The sequence below is a fragment of the Pelodiscus sinensis genome, chromosome 8 (assembly GCF_052426305.1).
Source record: "Pelodiscus sinensis isolate ZL-2025 chromosome 8, ASM5242630v1, whole genome shotgun sequence".
NCBI classification, from domain to species: domain Eukaryota; kingdom Metazoa; phylum Chordata; order Testudines; family Trionychidae; genus Pelodiscus; species Pelodiscus sinensis.
Window position 1 is genome coordinate 16,279,990 of NC_143059.1, and position 24,155 is coordinate 16,304,144.

At 39.7% G+C, this 24,155-nt stretch overlaps 1 protein-coding gene across 1 annotated transcript; it reads right to left on the bottom strand.

The window, feature by feature from the left end:
• Positions 1–8,257: 8,257 nt before the first annotated feature.
• LRIT1 (leucine rich repeat, Ig-like and transmembrane domains 1) lies at positions 8,258–23,929 on the bottom strand. Its single transcript, XM_006112387.5, has 4 exons — positions 23,802–23,929; positions 18,235–18,701; positions 13,410–13,715; positions 8,258–9,651 (listed from the first exon to the last, which is right to left on the bottom strand). Exons 1-4 carry the CDS (start codon positions 23,921–23,923, stop codon positions 8,639–8,641), a joined length of 1,908 nt encoding a protein of 635 aa, XP_006112449.3. The 5' UTR covers positions 23,924–23,929; the 3' UTR covers positions 8,258–8,638.
• Positions 23,930–24,155: the final 226 nt, after the last annotated feature.

Here is a 24,155-nt window from a genome sequence, read left to right on the forward strand (position 1 = left end):
GCCAGTGTCTGCTGTCTCTGGTTAAGGGTCCGATGAGGGAAGAGCCCTATGGTCTTTCCTCTCGGCTCATTGTCAAACAGGTGTAAGAAAACAGCTTGTGGCCACTTCGGCGTGTGCCGGGCAATGCACTGAGCTAAGGCCTAATTATTGGGCAAGGGATCATTTTCAACTTCACCTTTATTTTGAAGTCTAGGATTTCAAATCTATTCCATTCCATAGGCCTCCCACAGGACGTGGGCCCCACCCTTTAAAAGTCCCAGTCCACGTGCACATTTAAAAAATATGTCTGTGGTGAGGGGCTGAAGAATGACAAGTCATAAGAATTCATTGTTATATTGGTCAGCCTTTTCCTGACACTTTCAGAATGAAGTATCTGTGTTCTCCTGAGGACATCTAGTGTGCACAGTCCTTATTACAACTAACAGCAGGCAGCACTGTCAATGGAAAAGAGATTAGCTATGCAACCAATCGGCATGGAGCTGGGTCACACATTGAGATTAGAGCGAACCTACTTAACCTATAACCTTACGAGATCAGGATAGAAAGGTATTTATAGTTTTCCCCTTGCAGATTTGACTTAAACATGGTTTTCAGGTATTGCTTAATAGCACTGAACTTGTCATCACTGTAAACATAGTGTCTGATCCTGCAGCTTTTTAAATGTCACTGGGGGTTGGGCATTCAATTTCAATGGGCAACAGATCAGCTCTGTAGATTGTAATATTAGAGCAACCACATAATCTTTTTCACTGGGTGTGCTCAGTGATTTATGGCATAAACCTAACATCTAGGTTGCATGACGGTTCCTCTCAGGCTACGTCATGAGCTAATATATAATAAGTATTTAATGTCCATTGCATTGTACACCCAGTTATACCCTATGGCATGGAACTTTGCCATTTTTCAATGGAAATGACATATATTTTTACATATCAATAAGTCATTATGGAAGGGAATTAATGTAGGAGAAAGGCACAAACAGCTCTAAACCCTCCATAACACCACATTTTTGGCCAAATCTTGCCAATGCTTACTACCGAGGGTAGTTCTAATTCCAAAGAATAGTCCCATTGACCTCGTAAATACTACACTCAGTATTAAATATCTGCAAAATCATGCCCCAAGAGTCAAATCCTCTGCTTACTCCTACATGGCATTAAGGAGAAAGGATGATACAGTTATAAGTTCTGGTACATTGGTGCCAATCAAAGGTAACTCCAGGAGAGATACACTGGTGTAAAACCTGTGTCCAGGAAGACAAAACAAGCCCATTTCTGTCTGGATATATTAATCTAGTGCAGAGAGAATATTCACAAAAAATTCAACACACAAGTACAGCTCTGCAAAACAGCTGAGATGTTTTATAAAAATAACCAGACAACTAAAGATTAATGGTGTTCCTGCTCCTTTTGCCCTCTCTCACAGGAGTAGTGATGGGTCTTTTCACATAAGTAAAATGAGGAAGATTTGGCCCTGTAGCATCATCCCTCTTCTGGAGGGGATAGGGGAAAACTGAACAAAAAAATTCTGACCAGTAATTTGAAAAGTTATTCTACCTCAGGACTTGACATAGCTTGCTGAGCATGCTTGCACAGATATTACTGTGATAAGCACTTTGGAAATCCTGATAGACTGAGATCGATTCCAGCATTTAGGAATAGTGGCAGCCTGGAACATAATTTAATGGTAGTAGTGAGAAATATGGACTGTGAACCTCAGCTAGTGTAAATCAGTGTCACTCCATTAAAGTCACCAGGGTGACACTGATTTACGCCAGCAAAAGGATCTGGCCTTAAAGTCTATTTTTAAAATCACTTTTATAAGCCTGGATATTGCTGCCCCAAAGTGTGAATAGAATTCAAATCAGTCTTTTCTTTTTTTTCTGGTGATGGTGATTTCAGCCCCAGTTGCAGCTATTTCATGAGGAATTTATCATGCTACAGGAAAATAGAAACTGCGCCCCGTGTACTAGAAAGAAGGACTTTGTGCTGGTGTTGAATTTGTTGGTGTGAATAGGACTGTTGGGACCCAGTCGAAGAAGGGGCCCATGGATCTGCCTTTATGCTGTGCGACAGCTGAGGTGTCAGCATTCAGATGAGGTTAAAACCAGCGTCCTGGACACTTGACATCATTAAAGATCACACAGGATCAATATAAGGATTATTATTCCTTAGCATATGTCTACACACTGTGCATCCACACTAAAAGCCTTTATTTCAAAATAATGTTGAGCTGGAGGGCATCTTACTCCAACTCCTGGAAACCCTCATTTCACAAGAAATAAGGAAAGTCAAAAGGAGAGTGCTCTTCTTTCGGCTTCCTGCTGTGTAGATAGCGCCAAAAGCCAAATTAAGCTATTTTGACTTAAGCTACACAATTGACTCAAGTGGCAATGCTTGAAAGTTTTAAACCATTGGAAAACATAAGACTATTATATCTCTATATGCTCAGGGGAGATGTGGAAAGAAGGCCTCCAGTGGACCCACATGAGGGAAGGGTCATAAATTAGGACTCACTATATTTGAGATCCACGATGAAAATGCTAGCAAGTTATGGAGTGTAGCTACTTATAACATCTCCATAAACAGTAATCATGTTGCTTTTTCTTGGACAGACAAAACATAATGTGAGAGGGTCAAAAAATGTAGCTGTTAACTTTCAGAATAACGACTAACTAGTAAACCATGCCCAGCTTTAGGCTGTTTCGCCAAAAGTAAATTCATCCATTTAAATAAATACATTAAAAACAAAAAAACAGAACTGCCACCTCTCTAGTCTAGTTTCTTGGCCCATTACTTCTGACCACTCTAAGCCTAATGCACAAAGAAGCCAGAAGATGCCTCTTCAAACTATTGTTCCCATCTTTTGTAGCAAACTTTATAGTAAAACAATAACACCTCAATAATTAAGATTAATAGTAGTATACTGTATAGCAGACAATTTTTCTAAGTCATCTACAAGCTGCATATATACTCATGAGGACAATTGAGAAACTTATGCTTAATATAATATTGTCGCTGAAGTGATCTGTTGGCCCCAGATTCAAGCTTGAACAAGTACTGCATCCATATTCTCAAAGATAAATCTTTACATAGGACTATTGTCAATTCAGAATAGCTGCAGCCAGCCAAAGGTTATGTCTAGATCTGGAAGTGTCATTTCTAATATGAGGAGACATACCTACGTTGGCACTGATCAGATTTGCACACTGAAAATAGAAGTGTTGCCACAGCAGTATAAGCAGCAGCAGGGCCCCAAGTATATTCGTAGTGTCTCAGAAGGGTACATAGTCAAGGCAGCTTACCTTGCTTGGTTAAAACGAATAGAGGTATGTCTCCTTGGGCTGGAATTAACAGCTCCATCTTGAAGTATACATGGACCCTATTCATCTGGAATAAATGTTCACTCCTTGAAATACAGAGAAATTCACCAAAATAGTTCCACTGCTATTGAACCTGTCGAGTATATTGGCTCCATAGAAACAATCACTACTATTTGTATCTTACAATATATTTTAGAAATGTGCATCTGTCTGTCCATCAGTGAGTCCGTTTGTTCAAGAACGCCTCCTAACTGGTAAGCGCTAGGACCACCACATTTCATGTGCAGCTTCCTCTTATCATAACTTAAAGCAAGGTCAGGTTTTGGTTGTGCCAAGACAATGGGATGTGCCTAGAATTTGACTGTTTCTCATCAAATGGAAAGGGAGAAGTCTGATAAGTGGGACAGTTTTACTGTAGAATGACCTCAGGGGACAGCAAGGGACCAGAGCTAGGGACCAGGACAGCGATAACCCCATTGGGACAGCAGGGAGCACGGGGTAGAGAAAAAACAGCTATGTACTATATGTTTCAGAAAGTTTGTGTGTCAGTTTGACTGTCCCCCCATTCTGGGGTCATGTACCCCTCCCCCAACTGTGCCCACTTCAGTGGCCATGGACAGGGACTTCTCACCTGACCCCAAACTTCTGTGGTGAGAGAGGGCTGGGGTTGTCCTCTCTCCACAGGGCAGCCTGCATCCTGAACCCCTCATCCCCAGCCTCACCCCGGAACAATGATTTAAATGAAGAAAAACAAATCTTCTTTGAGTTTAAGGACCCGAGAAAAGCCGGGTAAATCTTCTAGTCACAATATATTGGAAATAATTCTTTTTTCATGCATGAGGTATATTTCTTTAACAGGTATCTGTGTGAGCACTGTTCAAGTTGAGCAAAGGACAGATTTTCTAGTCAAATTAGCTCAATGGATCAAGGTCTACTCTGACTTCCAGACTGTGCAATCTGATTGGCCCAAATTATTCTGTTTAGATACTGACATTTCTTTATAGATTAGTGTCAATGTAGAGCACTTGGCTACATATTCTTCACAGAGCCCCACAGGCAGAATTGCCATTGCGGGAATGCTTTAATCATCCTGCTACTTAGAATATAAGCATTTGGGGTGGGGGACCGACTGTTTGTTGTGTTCATACAATTCATACCTAGCTTATGGGGCTTGTCCAGAATACAAATACCGTGCCTGAAATGCTTGAGGACATCTTCCCCTGTGGGTTGAGTGGTTTAGGATGACTATTATTTGTTCTTGTCCACTTAAAAGTGTAATACCATCAATTAACAATGAGTAGTGACATACTGTCTCTAGAGAACTGAACTTTTGGGAGGGTCTAGAGTATTTATAAATAATTTCAGTCCTTGAAATATTATTCCCTTTTGAGTGAATTTTCAGTACACTGAGGATTTTAGCTATAAATCAAATTCCATTACAATCAATGGGAGTTGTGTGACTGAGGTATTAGACACCACTGTGTAAATGGAAGGGGATGGCACTTTTTATCTTGAAGGTATTTGTATGAATGCCACATGCAAAAACATTTTTATAAAAGGGACATTGGAAATAGAATCAAATGGTGATAGGTTTATTTTTCTTGTTCAAGAAGAAAAATAAATAGCCATTTACATGTTTACGTGTTTCTTTTTTAAAATGTCCTATGTATCTACTACTCAGTATGAAATGTTAACACCCAAAGGACAGCTTTTCAAAACTATTTAGGCACCTAAATATGCGTATAGTGGGATTTTCAAAAATGCCTAAACGCATTAGGATTCTAATCCCCATTGACTTGAAAATCTCGCAAAGCATCTATCAGAATCTTTAGTTGCCGATAAAATCTGGCACATAACCTTCAAATTGTACTAGTTCTGTGGAAAATCAGTTTACATAACAGTTTGAAATTTAAATAATAATTTAGACAGCATTGGAGGTTTTTCTAATTTATATCACAAGATAGAAAAGACATATAATCTCAGTCTATCTCTTACTTCTGTAATTCACTTCTATGAAACAAAGATACATTTGTTTTAGAGTAAAAAAAGTTCAGTTGTTGATACTTATATGACTCCAGTGAGACAATTAGAAAGCCAAAACCACACAAAAATGCACACACTGTTTTAGACCTCTGTTTATTCAAAAGCAAAGTGTAAAATGTGTTTTTACATTTTGAAACACTCAACGCATTCATGATGAATATTATAGGCTGCAATATTTATTTCCCAATCAGTCGAGTATTAACAATATTGTGGCCCAAATGATATCTTCGGAAAAATACTGTTTATACTTCCCAAATACACTATTTCTTCAGTAGTGAAATGCAAAGTGTGAGGACCCTTAGTAATACACGAAGATCACAATCACCTATCACCACCAGCAACCTGAGGAAAACTGCTTCTGCTCACGGTAGCGAGGAGATCTAAATCACATGACACATGACGCTGGTGAGCAGTTGAGAATATAAATGCATGTCTTGCAGTCTAGTCCTGTAACCCCTTACTTACATGAGTAGTTCCTTTGGTCTCCTCAGCTGTACATGCTACTTGTATCAGGAACATTTAGGATATTCTGGCCTTGATTCTTAAGGGACAGATTATTCATTCATTTACAGTACACCAGTGGTCACCAACCAGTAGATTGGGATCTACTGGTAGATCTTGGGACCTCTGACAGGTGATCATTTCAGGTTTGTCCAGGGGGCTATTCAGTGCCAGCACTTCATCTGCCCCTCTAAGCACTGCTGTGTTGCTCCTGCCGTCTACTTTGGAGGTGCTCCCCACTCCCGGGAGCCTCCTGCTTGCTGTGCAGGGCACAAGAAGATAAGGAGGGGGCAGTGATGTCAGGGTGCCCTTTCCTCTCCCTGTACCCCATCTCCACAGAGCAGAGGAGAGCAGGGATGGAGAGAGTTTGCTGGCTGCTTTTGGGAGTAGTGCAGGGCCAGGGTAAGGGTGAGCCTGTCTTAGCCCCCTGCATCACCACCCAGAAGTCACCTGTAGACCCTGCATCTGAACCCTGGCCCCAGTCCTGAACCCCTCCTACACCCCAAACTCCCTCCAGAGCCAGCACCCTGAATCCCCTCCTGCACCTCAACTCTCTGCTCCTGCCTCAGCTTAGAACCCCTCCCACACTCCAAATCCTTTAGCCCAAGATCAGTGTCTGTATCCCCTCCCCATCCCTCTGCCCCCAGTCTGATAAAAGTAAGTGAAGATGGGGAAGGGAGGGAGGGAGTGGGGGTGGGGCACTGGAGAAGGGGAGGGAAGGAGGCAGGGCAAGGTTGTTTGGGTTTGAAGTAGATCCTGCATTGCACTTAAATTCAAAAAGTGATCTTATGCTTAAAAAGGTTGGAGACCACTGCAATACAATAGGCCACTCTGATGATTTCAGTGGAGTTACTCCAGACTGAAGTCACTTCATATTGACACTGATGTAAAGTAGAGCAGAATCTGTCTCAGTAAAATTAAATGATTTGCCAAATATTGTATCGTAGATAATCTCATTATACAAAAACCCATTTACTGCAAGAATATTTTAGCATTCCCTTTGTGAAACATCCAAAGCCACCATTTGAAACCTAATATGTACAAATAACACCAACTAATCTGCCATGCTGAATTACTAACCTGACATTGCAAAACATTAGTGGTAAACATAGAAATCTGTGCGGGATGTGGCATTATGCATTAAATACATACTTACAAAATGTGTTCCCTTCTGACAGATTCTCCCATTCCAAAAGAGGTTATCTACCATTAAATTAGCAAATATAGGGCAACAGAACAGGCAATCGCTTTCAGACTGGTCAAAACTTTTTCAGGTCACCTATTTCAAGTGTCCGGGCTGGGATCATATTTACTCATTCTTCTAGAAGGGCAATTATTCAGAGATAATTGAAATCCTGTTCTGCAAGTAGATCGTTGCAACATCTGAATGGTCATCCCTTCCAACTAGAGCATTTTATGAATCCATGCATTACGTGAACATATATAATATGACTTCAGATCATGACAAATACATTTATAAATACATATTAAAATATCACTCAAAAGAATAAGACTTCCACAGCTACCATTGCCTACCATCTTCAGCATCACTTGGTAGAACGTATAATTTTCATCGTAAGGTGCCCTGAAGAACATCTATTAAAAAGTGAAAGGCATTATAAAGCATTTTCATGTTAGGGACTGCAGTGGAAATATTATTCAAATGGTGACTGTTGGGGCAGCTTCACTAGTGATGTTCAGATATGTGTTGAGTAGCCAATTAGAAGTTTTACCACTGTCTCATCTAATCCTGCTCAGAGCAGGTGTAATGACATTAAAACAAAATGCACATGTTTGCCCGAGACAAAATTGTTCCCACAGGAATGGAACAGCAGTGGTGGCCAGGCAGCTCTGGGAGACATTCCAAAAAGATCTAATGTGGCTAAAGCCCTGGGTTGCATCCACATTAACATGGTAACAAAGCATGTAAAATTATAATATTATAATATTTATCCAATCATGATTTCAATTAACAAAGTCATTAAACAAACAATACCAACCACAGCAATGATGGAAAATTATTGTCAAACATAGTACTTACATACAGCACTAGATGATAGTTCTTGTAAATCAGAGCTGGCCCAGTTCAAGCCATAGTATCACAAAAAAGCTCAGGCCCCTGAGTCCTTAAGTATGAATTGTTTTCATCTTGATTGCTACTCTTCACTGTTTTTCCTCAAATCAGGATATTGATGTAATAATACATTATGCTTGGTCACATTTTACAGTTATAGTATTTGCATTTTATAGTCTATTAAGCATCAAGCTGGGTATTTTCACACACCCTTTTAATTGCGTGGGGAATACCAAATGAATCTATGAATCTTCACTTTCGCAGTTCAATTTCTATTATCATTAGAAACAACTTCAGTGTTTGTCATTCTACAAGGATTCAACATAGTTGATATTAATATATTTAGTGTATACCCAGCCAGATATTAAAACAGAATTATACAAGAATGTAGTCAACATCATCACTTAATAGTCTTATATTCAATTAGAAGACTTCATTGTGTCGAAGGAATAATATCCCAGGGGGTTTAGTGGACAATCAGAAATCTTTTGCGGCTATGTGACTAGATGCATCTCAGCAAACAAAACAGTGCAAAATCTGCTGAGTATAATCAGTCTTCTCACATTGCTTTCTGGAACATGTTGGGGTACATTACTACTGACATATTGACCTGCAATAGCGTATGCTGGTGTATGACCTGCAGAATACAGAGTCATATGCATTTGTGTGTGCATGTGTATCTAACATGCCTAGTACTATCAGCAGAAGTACTCATTGGGTTGCCCCTCTGTCTTTGGTATTGCTTCTGAGTCCACGCTAGATCGTGCAGACAGCAGCCTGTTCGACTCATCTGGGGTGTGCCTAGTCAAGTATTCTCCTTCCACTCCTTTAGTTTTGGCCCCTGGAGATAGACTTTCAAATGTGACATAGGACTCCTGAACTTCTTTGGGCTTCCGGACAAAGCATTTTTTGCAACGCCTTTTCAATGCCCCACAGCAGACCACTAGAGTCAGAGGAACAGCAATGACACAGGCCACACTGATCACCACCACGTTAATGAGTTTTTGAGTTCCACCTGCACTGGCAACTTCATCTGTGGAAAATATGATGCATTGTTCCTTTCTGGGGATCAGCCCTTTTACACAGACACACACTATGTACTTGGTCTTTGGCATCAACCCATCAATGGTGATCTTCATCTTACCTGGCTCCACACTGATTCTGCGCATGTCCCTCTCTCCAAAAATGGCATAAAGGACGCTGAATATGGTTGTGTTCTTTGCCTGCGGAGCTTTCCAGGCTAATGAGACACTTTGATCCGTGTCTCCTATCACTCTGACAGACCTTACTATACGCTCTGGCTCCTGTTGACCAGTGGGTAGATTTGATAGAAGATTTCCTGGATTGTTATTCTGCTCCTTAACCATATTCTGTGCCTCGTTCTGGAACCCTACAGTCTCTTCTGTGTTAACACGAATGGGTCTGGCACCTAGGGTAGGTGAAGTTGAGGTTGTGATAACGTACCTAGCCACCAGTCTGTCATTGTAAGCAGCTGCTTCCATCCCGCTCACCTTCCCATTCCATACTCCTTTAGAGTTAGCATTAGGGTCATCAGTACCTTCTGAGTCTGTGATGATGAGAGATATGAAAGCCTCTGTAGCCCCTAGGAAGTTCTTTGCTTTACAGATGTACTCTCCAGAATCCAGATAGGAGACTACAGGCAAGCCTAGAATGGACCAGCTCATTCCATCACTCGAAATTTCCTGGTGCACTAAAAAAAAATCAGACATGGATATAATGGAAAATATTAAGAAGATTGATTCAGCAAAATTACTATTATACATATCAGAATGATCTTTTTTGTTAACCAAAATATTATGAAATCAAAATAAACCTAAAGAAAGGTTATTAGCTGTTAGACTATGATCAAATTCACATTCGAAGAGCTCATTCATCCATATACCCTCCTTCAAAAAGTCAGGATGAAGCGACAATTGGAAAACAAAATAGGAAAGATTTTTCTATCCTTGAAAAATATATACAAAACACTGCAAGCATGTGCAGGAATGAGAGTGAGACGTTTGTGTTTGGAAGAGTCAATATACTTTTTTACTTATGGATCACATGAAAGAAAATTACTGCTCAAGAGGAGACATTCTTCCAAGATGCACATATGGCAATTCCTAGAATGAATGAACAAGAGAGAAATGTCTCAGAAATAATTTGTTGTTTGCTGTAGAATTAAGGTGAATATTTGGACCATGTTACGTATTGAGCACCTTACAAAAATTTAATCATGATAAGATCCAGCCTTTTGGAGCAGAAATCTTGCTAATGAAAAATGAATCAAACCAAACAAAAAAAATTTAAGGTTTTGCACTTTACAAGTTAAGTATTTATTGAGCAGGGACATTCAACAGAAAATTTCCAAGCTTCGTGTGATAATTCTACATCACTATTCCAGCTAGAAGGAGAGCCACTTTTCCTTTCATTCTTTCAGAAAAGTTAATATTTCAAGCGGTCATTTTATAGTGTTCATGAAGAAACACCATCACTGGGAGGTACTGTATCTTTTCAGACTACTGTTAACTGAAAATTTGTAAAGCCATGTTTAATATGTCACAAAACATATACATCTTATAGAATCATAGAATCATAGATCTGAAAGAGACCTCGGGAGGTCATCAAGTCCATCCCCTGCCCAAGGCAGAACCAATCCCAACTAAATCAACCCAGCCAGGGCTTTGTCAAGCTGAGACTTAAAAACTTCTAAGGATGGAGATTCCACCACCTCCTTAGGTAACCCATTCCAGTGCTTCACCACCCTCCTAGGGAAATAGTTTTTCCTAATATCCAACCTAGACCTCCCCCACTGTAACTTGAGACCATTGCTCCTTGTTCTGCCATCAGTCACTATAGTGAACAGCCTTTCTCCATCCTCTTTGGAACCTCCCTTCAGGAAGTTGAAGGCTACTCTTGACTATAGCTAGAGTAAACTTAACATATGTTTTCTGGAATGCATTCTTTATTTTGCAGAGAAGGAATTTTTGTTTGTTTTTAATTTAGGAGGCATGTTTTCAGAATTATATGTAGGCATTATTGCATTGCATCATGTCATGCAAAACAGAGTAATGGCTTGTGAAGATCACTAAAAAGGACTTGAATTGCAATTGGTTTTATAGCTGTGAAAAAATACCCATTCCCTGCTTCTGTGGTACTGAAGAATCTCATCACACTTTAAGGACACATGACACATCTATTAATTTTTTTAGCTCTTATAAGAAAAGTATTTAATAGGTTGGACCAATGAACTAATAACATTCAGGGTATCACAGTTAACTCTCTGAATTTGTACCCTTAGGGAGAAATTTGCTCCAATTACATGAATAATAAAACCCTTTATGACTTGAATGGGTTTAGAAATTCACCCTTCATTTTCAGATTCCGGAAAATCTGTGCCCACCCACATGCCATCTCTTGTTGCTCTCTTTAGAGACCAAATCTTCATTCAGATGACATCAGATCCAGCCCTTCTTGTGAAAGGAAGATCACCATGATGTGGAGATTTAAAGGGAAAAATGACAATTCATCAGAAGTGAAAAGTTTGCAGAAATATGTTCATTTCAACTGCATTTTTTAAAAATGGGGGGAAAGCCTTTGGATCTTTTTGAAATGAAAAAAAATCAATTTCCCATTTTGAAAGGACTTTTTGTTTCAATTGTTTTTAATATTTTTTTAAAAAAGTCAAAATTAGAATGAAACATTTTAATCAACTCAAAATACATTTTGGGGAGGAGGTCTGTTTTGTAGGAAATATTGAAATGTGATCATTTTTGTCCATTTTGAAATAGAAAAATGTCAAAATTGCAGACTTCTCTGAGAAATGAAAAATCTTGTTCTGGCCCAACTCCAATTGAGAGTCATTTCCATTTTGAGAGTGATACTAATGAGATACTGTATTCTATACTTTATAATCTTCCTTATTGCTTATATTTCCGATATCCATTACAAGTTTTAGTGACTTTTTCCTCTTAATATTTGTTCCATTATCTTAAAAGGGGGTTCATTATTGCTCCAGTCTCCACATCACCTGCAAATTTGATCTTGGTTGAATTGACATCAAAGAAATATTTGACAGAGATTTATTAACTGTTTTGACAGCAGTTCAATGTTACAGACACGTGAAAGCACGCAACGAAGCCTCAGGAAGCTCACAAAGGCTATGTCTACACTGCACACATATTTTGGAATAAGGTATTCTGAAAGAAATACTCCAAAATAGCTTATTTAGCATGTACACTACAGGGAAGCCTGGAAATTAGTCCGAGGCAGGCTTCCCTAATGTGGACGCACAATGTCAATTTAGAAGCACTAGGGAGTAATTACTTTGAATGGTCTGGGGGAGGAGCTATTTTGAAATAGCTGTGGGGAGCATCCGCACTACTGCTATTCCGAAATAGCTATTTCAGAAGAGGTGTTATTCCTCTTGGAATGAAATTTATAGAATCTGGAATAAGCTGCCCATTATTTCAATATTATTTCAAAATAACGGAATTGCTGTGTAGACGCTCGCAAAGTTCTTTTGGAATAACGTTGCTATGTAGGCGCACCCAAACTAGGGGGTATTTTTAGGAAGATTACTTAATATGTAATTAAAACTAATTTGAAAGTGCCTCTTCTTTTTGCTGCACACGCTAACAAAGCACCTAAAATTACTTTACAGAGAACTGCCTGTGATCCTCAACTGCAGTGCATTTGTTGTGAAACAAAGAAAACATGGCCTGTGTTTCACAGGACAGTTCTAATATGAACATTAATATATGCACACTGAGGTGTAGGTTAGTTGTATGAGTCTTCAGAAAAAAATCACATAAATACTGTAGAGCAGGGCTACTTAACACGCAGCCTGTGGGCCACATTCAGTCTGCGGCCCATTTGTTTGTGGCCTGTGGTGGGGTTTGGGTTTACGTGGGGCTCAACATGTGGCCCGTGGGTAGGATCCTTTGAACATGGCCTCCACTGGGAACATGCTCCACAACGGCGAGTCGATATAATGGTCTTCTGTTGATATGCATTTTAGTAGGTAAATTCCTGGACTGTCATTGCTCATTAAAAGTGCTGTCATGTGGGTGGAAATCAGATAAATATTGCATTTTATTAATATCAGCAGAACTGACTTAAATGGGGCCTGCGTGTTGTGTAGTCTTGCCTTAATCTGTGAAAGAAGCTATTTGCATATATTTGCATATATTTGCATGTATATACAACCACACTTACGTTGCGGCCCTCAGCATGTGCAGTGAGTATCATTGTGGCCCCCAAGGCTTCCAAAGTTGAGTAGCCTTGCTGTAGAGAGTTACAATGTTAACATGCGCCTCTTGCTAGACTCCTATTTTCTTATTCATCATGAGGCATCTACAGTAGTTGTATTTATCTGGAAGAGCTGAAGCTGATATTTGCTCCAGGGTGTGCAGAAAACACAAGCCAGCTTTCCAGTCACAAAGTATGAAATAAATAGCCAGAACCTACCTGTGCCATTGAGTTGATTGCCGTCAGCCCGTCTCCAGCTGAGTTCAGGAATGGGTACCCCCGTAGTGCCACACCGGAGTAACACAGTGCTGCCCAGGATGGTCTTTACTTTGGCTACAGAAGTATGCACAACCGGGCTTTGACATTTTCTTAGTTCAACTTGACTGAAGAAGACTCCAGCAAGACTCCGTGGGGCAAAACATTTCAGTCTTGGCTCTATAAAGGCTATGTTAGGAGACTGGAAGTTTAGGAAATGGACCATTTCGTACAGACTGCAGTCACACACCCACGGGTTGTCCTGCAAACCTAGCAAAAGAAATCATGACCATTATTAATCATTCTGCCACTAACATTTCCATTGCTACTCTTCATTTTGTATTTTTAATGGCTACAGGATAACTGGCTTATAATCTGCTTCAAACTAGGCTTTACATATGGAATATAGCCTTGGAGGCCAGAAACCAGTGTCATAATCCTCACCATATGGCTCGGACCACTCCTAGCCTTACTTACGCCACTGGTAACTTGGTGCTAACACTGTTTTCTGAAGTGTTTTGACACGTGAATGAAATGTTATTGTGGCACTGCAAAGTAGAATTATCATACAATCAAAACAGGTTGTTAGACGGAGACAATAGCCTATCCTTAGTTAAGAGGGCAATCAGCTTCCATATCTTTGCCTTGAAAATTGTCCGGAAAATCGCCACATTTATTGTGAAAGCAGAGGCTTTGTGTGAAGTTTGGAGAGCATTTGTCCTGCTGTCTTTGAGTTGCTCTAGTTTGAAATTTTTACTTTTGTTTAAAGTTGCTTTGTTGCCCGTTAGCTCACTTTCAGACTTTCCACACAGTTATATTTAGGGGGAAACTTGTGTGCCATCTATATTTGAAGAAAATAGGTGACAAGAAATCATGCCGTTATTAGAGTTTTTGTTGCAAATAGTTTGGGAGAGAGGCCTTCCTCATAAATTTCAAATGATGTGAATGAGAAATGTGTGCCACTCACTTCAGTGGAAGCAGGAGCAAGTACTAGGTAAATCTATAAGCACTTGCCGCTTGACTGTGGCTCCTTTTAAAATGACAGAAGTCCCTTCCTTGAGATCTTTAATAGAAAGACCTCTGTGTTTAGAGCTGTAGGACAAGGTTCTAGTGCAGATGTTTGCGCTTTGTGTTACAAAAGCGACAACCATTCTATATTGAATGCAGCCGCAGTCCCACTGTATGATTGATTTAACCCTTTTATGTCTCAAAAAGACAGCAAGCTCTTCATGCTTTCACATATTTCAGATTATTAATCTCATAGGCAATGAGAGTCAATGAAGTAAGATTAAATAACTTCAATTTTACTCCTTTTCCAGCTTCACGAGATGTTTAATTTTTATTCATGTCCCTCTGTCTGCCCAAAGAAATCATATTATACCACAACTACTATACATGAATGGATTTTAATAGTATCCATGAGGGAAAAAATTAGATATCAAAATCACAATAAAAATAATGCATATCCATGAGTCAGAGTTAATGTTGTTATATTGTGATAAATTATGTATTTCTTTACCCCTGAAAATAATTATTTGATTGTTTATTATGCAGGTAATGTACAGTTCAGTCCTTAGCTTCATTTCTTTGCTTTTAAATGCTTGGACTTGGCAAAGCAAGTGACAGGTGTATACATTCCTGTCACTTAATAACCTTAACTGGCTTTAAAATAAAGCTCTTTGACTTTGTTTGCTTCAGAATTAAACATATTTTATTACTCAAAAAATGATAATGTTAGAAAAATAATCACTTTGAGATGTTTAATGGTTCAGTTCAAAGGAAGCGTCCCTAATTCAGGAGAATATGTAAGCACATATTTAACTTTAAAGTTGATGACACTTAACACATGTTTTAATATAAGGGCATGCCGAAGTGTTATCTTGAATTAAAATTGACTTAAGCAGGAATTTAAACCTTTCTGTGGATCACAGACTAAAATTGATTACCTGAAGCAATGATGGAGTGCAATGAATGCTAGAGTTAGTATAAAGTCAGTTCAGATTGTGAGCCACTGACTTCTCAAGGCAATTTTTAAAACATTCTGCTGAAGAAGAAATGGAGCCTCTCTCATTCAATGCTAGTGGCTTTGGGTAGGTGTTTTGAAAGTAGCACGCCTTAGTAGTGGGTCATCTTTTACCTATTTTAAATTAAATACATTAAAACTAAGAGGATCAGGGCTGGTGACAGACTTCACCAGGCCCTGGGCAATGTGGGTGGGCAGCTCCAGATCCTCCGGAAGGGGCAGGGCCTCAGGCAGAGGAGGCAGGGATAAGGCTAGACAGCCCTCAGTGCTGACCAGTCTACATTGTGCGAGGTTCTGGGGTGATTTAAATGGCCCAGGGCTCTGGTTCCTGCTGCTGCCACAGTACCCTTTCAAATCACCAGGCCCCAGAACAACTGCCCCCTTTGTGAAACTCCTTGCTATAGGGTGTTGTGAAGACCAGGGCTTTAACAGAGTTCAAAAAAGAACTAGATAAATTCATGGAGGTTAGGTCCATCTTTGGCTGTTAGCAAGAATGGACAGATATGGAATGGTGTCCCTAGCTTCTGTTTGTCAAAGGCTGGAAATAGATGATAGGAGAGGGTTCACGTGACGATTCCCTGTTCTGTTCATTCACACTGGGGCACCTGGCATTGGCCGCTGTTAAAGGACGGGATCCTGAGACAGATGGACCTTTGGTCTGACCTAGTATGGCTATTCTTATGTTCACGATGCAATCAATAGAACCCCATATGCGGAGTTGTAACTGATACAACTTAGGCCTGGTCTATACGAAGAGTTTAGATCGAATTTAGCTACATACGGTCATCTTTTTTCTCTTTTCCCCCTCCCCTTCCACCCACCATCCCCATCAATGACCCTGAAGTGGAAGGAAGGAAGGAAGGAAGGAAGGAAGGAAGGAAGGAAGGAAGGAGAAGAACAGGGCTGGGAAAATATAAAAAAGAGTCTATAAACAGTCAGTCATATTTTTAAACAGATGTATATTGGCTGCACCCATACCCTGTGTACTGTCAAGAATGCTTAGAAACCTAGCAAAAATAAAACAAAAAAAATTACAGACTTTAACTGCAATATTCACTGACGTTAACTGAGATTTCTGATTCACAGCCCCATCCTGAAATCAAACTCTGTATAGTCATTCTATTTGCCCTCACTGGACTCTGTCACTTTTGCCTTCTGGTAAACATTTCCATATCTGAGAGACATTCACATATATACACTATAACACTACAGTCCTATATACACTACAGTGAATCCAGAAGTGAATACAGAATTCAGTTTTGTAATTGATTTTCTGACCAATGTGCTCAGAGATATTTTTCTGTTAGTTGTGTGCTAACCAATCCATTCTACACTGTGGATTACATAATAGTTGGCAATATAGTCATTGCTTTAAAGCCTCTTCTGAAGTTCTTACAGCTCAACCTTATAGACCACAGATGCCTCCTATGTCTGCACATACTCCTTGGTTCCTATATTCTCTATCTACTCAGTTATAAAGACTAATAAAAGATTATGTAAAACTCATGTTCAGTGTGCAGCAATGGAACATGGCAAAATAACAAGCAAAATGGCAGAATGCAAAAGGAATGGGATGAAGATATTATAGTGCTATTGAGAAAATCAGTGGCAGACCATCAGCTAGAATACTATGTTCAATTCAGCCAGACCTGTCTGGAAAAAAATATATAGTAGAAATATAGGGAACAACAATATGGACCACAAAATAATGAGACAAGAAAAAAACATCCATATGAAAAGGCAAGAGATAAAATTAGGACTCTTGCCTTGACAGGTGTATATAAAATAATGAGGGTGAATGCAGAACAGTGGTTTTCAGCCTTTTTGGTTCACAACCCAAACAATAGCAAAAAAAATCATCCCACACTCTACCATGTACCGTAATCCTGTAGAATTTAGGCCCTGGGTTGATTGTGTAGCCATTTTATGGATTACGGATCATGTGAGATGGCGGGCAGCTACTGTTTTTGAAAGGAGGGAAGACTTTGAATGAGAAAGGAGGGCTGCTGCTAGAGGCTCTTGGTGGTTGGTGAATGAGTAGGCTTGGGTTCCATTGGAGTGGAAATGAGGGACTTTTTCATCCTCTCTCTTTCCACATATTCAGCATTCATCTCTGAGGTTTGGAAAGCACTGCTCCAAGAGACTGTGAAACTGGCTACACAGCCTATACAAAGAGGCTGCGTCTAGACTGGCAAGTTTTTCCGCAAAAGCAATTGCTTTTGCGGAAAAACTTGCCAGCTGTCTACACTGGCCGTTTGAATTTCCACAAGAACACTGACAATCTCATGTAAGATTGTCCGTGTTCTTGCGGAAATGCTATGCTGCTCCTATTTGGGCAAAAGCCCTTTTGCGCAAATGCTTTTGCGCAAGAGGGCCAGTGTAGACAGCGCGGTATTGTTTTGCGTAAAAAAGCCCCGATCACGAAAATGGCGATCGGGGCTTTCTAGCGCAAAACCGTGTCTAGATTGGCATGGACGCTTTTCTGCAAAAAGTGCTTTTGCAGAAAAGCGTCCGTGCCAATCTAGGCGCTCTTTTCCACAAATGCTTTTAACGGAAAAACTTTTCCCTTAAAAGCATTTGCGGAAAATCATGCCAGTCTAGACATAGCCAGACAGTTTTTTCTACCACAAAGCCAGGTCCTGTGAGGACTGACAGCCAAAAGGGGCCTAGAGTGAATGAGCAATATTAAAGTATTGTTATTGTATGTTGCATGTTTGATATTTGTCTCAGTGCCTTCTAATTTGCCATATTTTTTAACTCTCTTACCTAAAATGATCTTGGAATTGTCATTGGGGAAGTAAGGAACTGCCTGGAGGTTGGCCCAGGCTGAAATAAGATCTTGGGGAAGAGTCATCAGTTTATTGCTGGAAAGATCCAGGTAGGTGATGTTCTTGATGTAACGAGCAGCTTCTGCTGGTACCGAGGTGAGTTCATTATTGTGTAAATCCAGTAGCCTTAACTGGGGCATGTCTGCAAGAACTTCCCATGGAAACAAAACTAAGTCATTCCCATCCAGTCTCAATTCCTGTACGCGGCGGAGACCTCTAAAGGTAATCACACTGAGGCTAGCCAAAGAGTTGTAGGGCATCCAGAGGTATTCCAGGTTACGGAGAGAATAGAAAGCTTCTCCTGGAACTCTCCTGATGGCTGTCTTCTCTATTCGAAGTTTATATGTATCTCCTGGGATGTTCACAGGGGTGAGTGTCATCTCTGGGTCATTGCACAGCACAGTTCTGATTGGAAAAACCAAATATTAAATTACTTTTGTACATTTTGAAATCTTTTCACTTTATTCTAACCCAGAGCTACTCAACATGCAGCCTGTGGGCTGCATGCGGCCCGCAGCCTGTTTGTTTGTGGCCCGCGGTGCAGTTTGGATTTACACGAGGCTCAATACACGACCCAAGGGTGGGAGCCAAAACAAAAAAGTAGTCAATATAATGGTCTTCTGTTGATATGCGTTTTAGTAGTTAAGTTTCTGGACTGTTACTGCTCACTAAACGTGCTGTCAAATGGGTAGAAATCGGGTAAATATGGCATTTTATTAATATCAGCAGAACTGACTTAAATGGGGCCTGTGTGTTGTGTAGTCATGCCTTAATCTTTGTATTCATGCCTGTCAATGTGAAAGAAGCTATTTGCGTATATTTGCATATATATTTGCACGTATATGCAACCACACTTTAGTTGTGGCCATCGGCATGTGTTGTGAGTATCATTGTGGCCCCCGGGGCTTCCAAAATTTGAGTAGCCCTGTTCTAACCTATGGTTTGTACCTGCTTTTCTCTTTTCCAGTCCCTTCTTCAGTTTGTTTTCCTATATATTTTATTGTATAAAATAATTCTGTGAGTTGCACCTCTTTATATTAGGTATGAATCTGGCTTATGGAGTCTGTCTTTTTTTTTTTTTTAATTGACTTTCTGAAAATTGTGACCATAATATTACTGCACTAGAGAGCATGTCAGTACATGTTAAAACACAGTTTGCCAGTTCAGCCATCAGAGATTTGGACAGAGTGAAATATTTAACAAGCTGATGGTCCTACAAATTTTCCCCTCTTGTGAGCTCCCCCATGACTATCAATGCTGATGACAAAAAGATGCCAAAAAAACCACCCCAAAAAAGACTGAATTAGTCCAAATAAGAAACCTTTTGATATAATTCAAAGATTGTGTTAGGATCATTTTTGGTAAACAAGAAAAGTATAGAACTGGATATCAATTAACCAAAATGTTGGAAATTAGGCCTAATGAGTTGATGAAATAAAGAGAGGGTGGGTTATTCCACCCCTTGCCTTTTTGGGGCCATTGTAAAAGAGTTTTTGAGGCTGAAAGGGGGAAACTTTTTACCACCCCATGACTGCTGTGAAAGGATTGTTGCCATGACACCACATATTGGGTATGTCTGCGTTGCTACCCTAGTTTGAACTAGGGTGGCTAATGTAGGCATTTGAACATGCAAATAAAGGAGCTTTAATTCGAACTACCTAGTCCATGCCACATGTAGCTGTGGGCAGGTAGTTCGAACTACGGGGCATTTAAAAATGGCAGCACCCGGGAACATGCAAATGAAGCCCAGGATATTTAAATCCCGGGCTTCATTTGCAAGTTCGAATGCCTACATTAGCCACCCTTGTTCGAACTAGGGTGGCAGTGTAGACATACCCTTAGATACTCCAGTGAGGCCATTTGGGCATCGCTGTTGCACCAGTGAGGACCCCAATCTGAAAAGTGTGAAATTTTGCTGTTTCCCCTACCCCTCATGTGCTCCTTTCTGTCACCCATTCATCTTCCTCCTGTCCTCCCACCCTCACCCCTCGCAGGTATTCTCCTGAAATCAACCACACTGCACATCACCAGTCCAGTGATGTAAGATGCTCTATGCAGCTCTGCTCAGCCTCAGAATAACCAGTGAATGAGAAGGACCTGACCAAACCAGCCAGATTATGTTCCTGACTAAGGAAGTGAGCCAGGGTCCACAGCAATAGTTGCCAGGGCTAGTCTGTTAGCCAAAAGCATCTTTCTGTGACTGACCAGCTATCCTGTATACTGAGAATATCAACAAAAGCCGTATTTCCCTCAACTTTCCTATCCTCTCTCTTCTTTCCTGTCTGTGTCTGTCTGTTTTGTCTGAAGTCAGAAAATGATTATAATTCCCATCAAGAATTGCTGTTTATCTGAATAAGAGATTTTAACCATATTCCTTGCCTACAAAAGGGACTTTGTTATGCTTTGATTAAGATTGTTTTACATAATCAACTTCCGTTTCAATTTTCTTTATCTCACTTTGAGTCTTTTCTTTTTTGTATGTTTCAAATCAATGAATTTGTAACCTTTGGTATGAATTCTATAGTGGGATGGATCTCCACAGTCCTAAGCAGACTAAGGTCTTTGTTTACCAACCCCTAGAGCTTGTTTAAAATTGTTCAGTATTAGAGGGTTTCAGAGTCATAACAACATCTTTGGCTTTTTGGGCCCTTCAGTCCATCTTTAGTCTACACAGCACCCTAAACTCGAAGTAAGATACGCAATTTGCGCTACACAAATTGTGTATCTCATCTCGAATCTATTTCAAAATAGCTTATTTTGAAATCTGGCGCTTCTACACAGCACCAAATTTTGAAATAACGCTCTATTTCGAGCCATCCCTTAACCCTCATGCAATGAAGTTTACCGGGATGGAGAAATAGTGCTTCCGTTATTGTGAAAAATATTTCAAAATACCAGGCAGCTCATGTAGATGTAGGGTAACTGTGCAGCATAGACATACCCTAAGGGTATGTCTTGACTACAGGGTTTTTTTGAGAAAAGTGGCCTTTTTTTAAAAAAACTTCTCCTGCATCTAGACTGGTGCCGTGTTCTTTCGAAAGTAAATTGAAAGAACGCGGCAGTATTTTCAACCGTGGAAAATCTCATTTTACGAGGAATAACGCCTTTTTTTGAAAGTGCTCTTTTGAAAAAAGGCACTCTATGTAATGCTAACTGTGCTTTTTCGAAAGAGAGCATCCAGATTGCCTGGGTGTTCTTTTTCGAAAAAGCGGCTCGCTTTTTCAAAAATACTGGTTGTTGTCAAGACGCTCTTTTTCGAAAGAGGGTCGGAGTCTAGATGTAGCCTATATGAAAATAACAGGGGAATACACATTAAATACTGTATGGAATTTCCTGTTCATGAAATGAAATCAATTAAACAAATAAAGTCTTAATTTGAAATCTGAACTACTGTGAAATCCATATAGCAATAGAAATCACTTCACTTTAGGCATTTGTAAGTATATGAGTGAAAGCACTGGAAATTGTTTGGGAAATACTGCACTGGATGTAGTATGAAAAAGATGATCTAATTACTCTTTTCCATCTCTAATTCCTAAAGACCATATCCTAAGTCCTTACTCTGTATTTACTTGGGACTCGTAAAAGCAAAATTTGACTTTGGCTTTGTATGATATTGTAAAGAGCAGGGAGAGTGAGACAGATAACTTAGAAAATACATTATGGAATGGGCATCAGTTTGCCTAACAGCAAGGGGAAGGAATGAATGGCAAATTTTTAACATGAATCACAGTTTACTTTATAAAAAGTAGCAAAATCAAATAAGCACAATCCACTTCACATACTAGAAGCGGTATGATGATGGAAACATAACATGATAATCTAAGTGCCATCTCCTAATGACTGTGGCTGGTCAATAAAGGGAGTATTATAAATCAGATCATTTTTAGCTGAAATAACTATTCCTGTATTACAGGTATAAATAAATAACATAGCTACACTGCTCTTGTTAAGTCAGGCTTCCCAGAGTTAAATGTTTTCAAGCTTCCAGATAAAACTGTTAATTCATGATAGGTATACTAGTTACTTTTATTTAATTTTATGGCATAAAATCTGTGATAGAAGAGGAAGATGCAAACACAATCCCAGGAGGCTAAGGAAGGAAATGCTTCACCTGACTCTCAAGCAACAAGGTGCAGTCAAGACTCTGAACAAAACTGACAGGCTCTGGAAGAAAGCTCATCCCTCCCTCCTTACCTGGGGGTTGGGGTTTGAGGAAAAACTAAGAGCAAAATGAAGAAACTAAAGAGACAGAAAACATTCCTCCATAATGCATTACTTTTCTGTGAATGACACAGACGGTTCAATAATATGAGTAGCTATGATAATGTAGCAATGTGCCCTTAAGCTATTGATGATATTTCCAGATGACACTATTGAGCACTAAACTGTTATTCTATAGGATAAAGCTCTTCTACTATTGGGAAATTTTCTGGGGCGGGGGGGTCACTGAAACATAATACAGAAAAAATGACAATTTATTCACCTTAGGGAATGATAGACAGCACCTTTTTTAAGATAGCTATCACCAAATACTACAGTATTTCCCAGTTGCTCGAACGTAATTCCACTATGGCCTCTTTGGGACAGCCTGATTATTTTTGTTGCATTCCTTCTCAATAACTACAGATAATTTGTGTTACCACTGTACTTCTAACATAAAAAGCTTCTGGTGCTCCTTTTATTGCACTTGAACCATCTTGAGGAAAAGAGTCCATTTTACTGACATTCGAAATCTAGGTGACAGTTTTTAATTTCCTTGTTGAATTCCTCCATTAGAACCCCATCAAGAAGAAATCCAAAGAAAAGGGGATTGCTTTCTCCCCATCTCCCTCTTTTTGTATTGTAAATATATTGTATATGTGCTTGTCCTGTTTCCCATTAAGTCAAGTCATTGCTTTACTGATATTTAAAAAAAAAAGATTCCTCCACTACTTTAAATTGTACTTCATTTCAAAAATAAAGAACTGGACTTTGCTGAGATTCTGTGGAACTGAAATAAACAATTCTCAGATTTTATATTTAATGTGTGGAATCTGCCTTTGAGTTTTCCTCTGATTTGGGGATTGTTTCCTTCTCAAAAAAAGACCCCTTTGACTAGAGGATGCTTAAGTAAATGAAATAAAAGGCAGTAGTCCATGTATTTTTGAAAGCATTGTACCAGCAAGTCCAATTAACTCTTTGACAGAGAACAACGTGGGCTGGAACTTTAAGACATTTTCTGCACAAAGTCTGGCATTTTACATTTTATTTTTCTTTCACCATTATACTGATGTTAATTATATTGCTTCTATCCTAGTAGAGAAGGTCACCAAATGCTTTCTCTGAAATCAGATTACAGTGTGCTCAGAAGCTAATCCTCCTGCACATAAAGCTGTAGTACAAAGCGATTGGGGAAAATAACATGCATACAGTCACCGCATAAACCAGATTTTCTTTTCCATGCAACCTTACAAAGGTGAACACAAAATCTTCCATATGAAAAACAAAGAAAAGCCTCCATACCTTGCTTTTGTTCCTTCATTGAGACTATGGAAGGTGCAGCTACATTGGGAAGGACAAGTGCAATGAGCTGAAGGCAGTCCTCCAAAAACTAAGCAGCAGACCAAGCCCACAGCGATCCACATTGTTATCTGCACATGAGGACGACTCCCAGATACTAGACAAAGTGAAGGTTTCCCTCTATTGTTTTGTCCAGGGACTGGTCACATCTTGTTAACTCTCTTTCCATTTCATTCGCACAATGATCTCCCAGCCCTTGCTGAATCCATCAGATAAAAAAAGGATAGGCAGGGGATTAGGGATGGGGACTTGAGTTATTTTCATGTAGGTGCTTATTGCTTCCTGGAATCACACAGG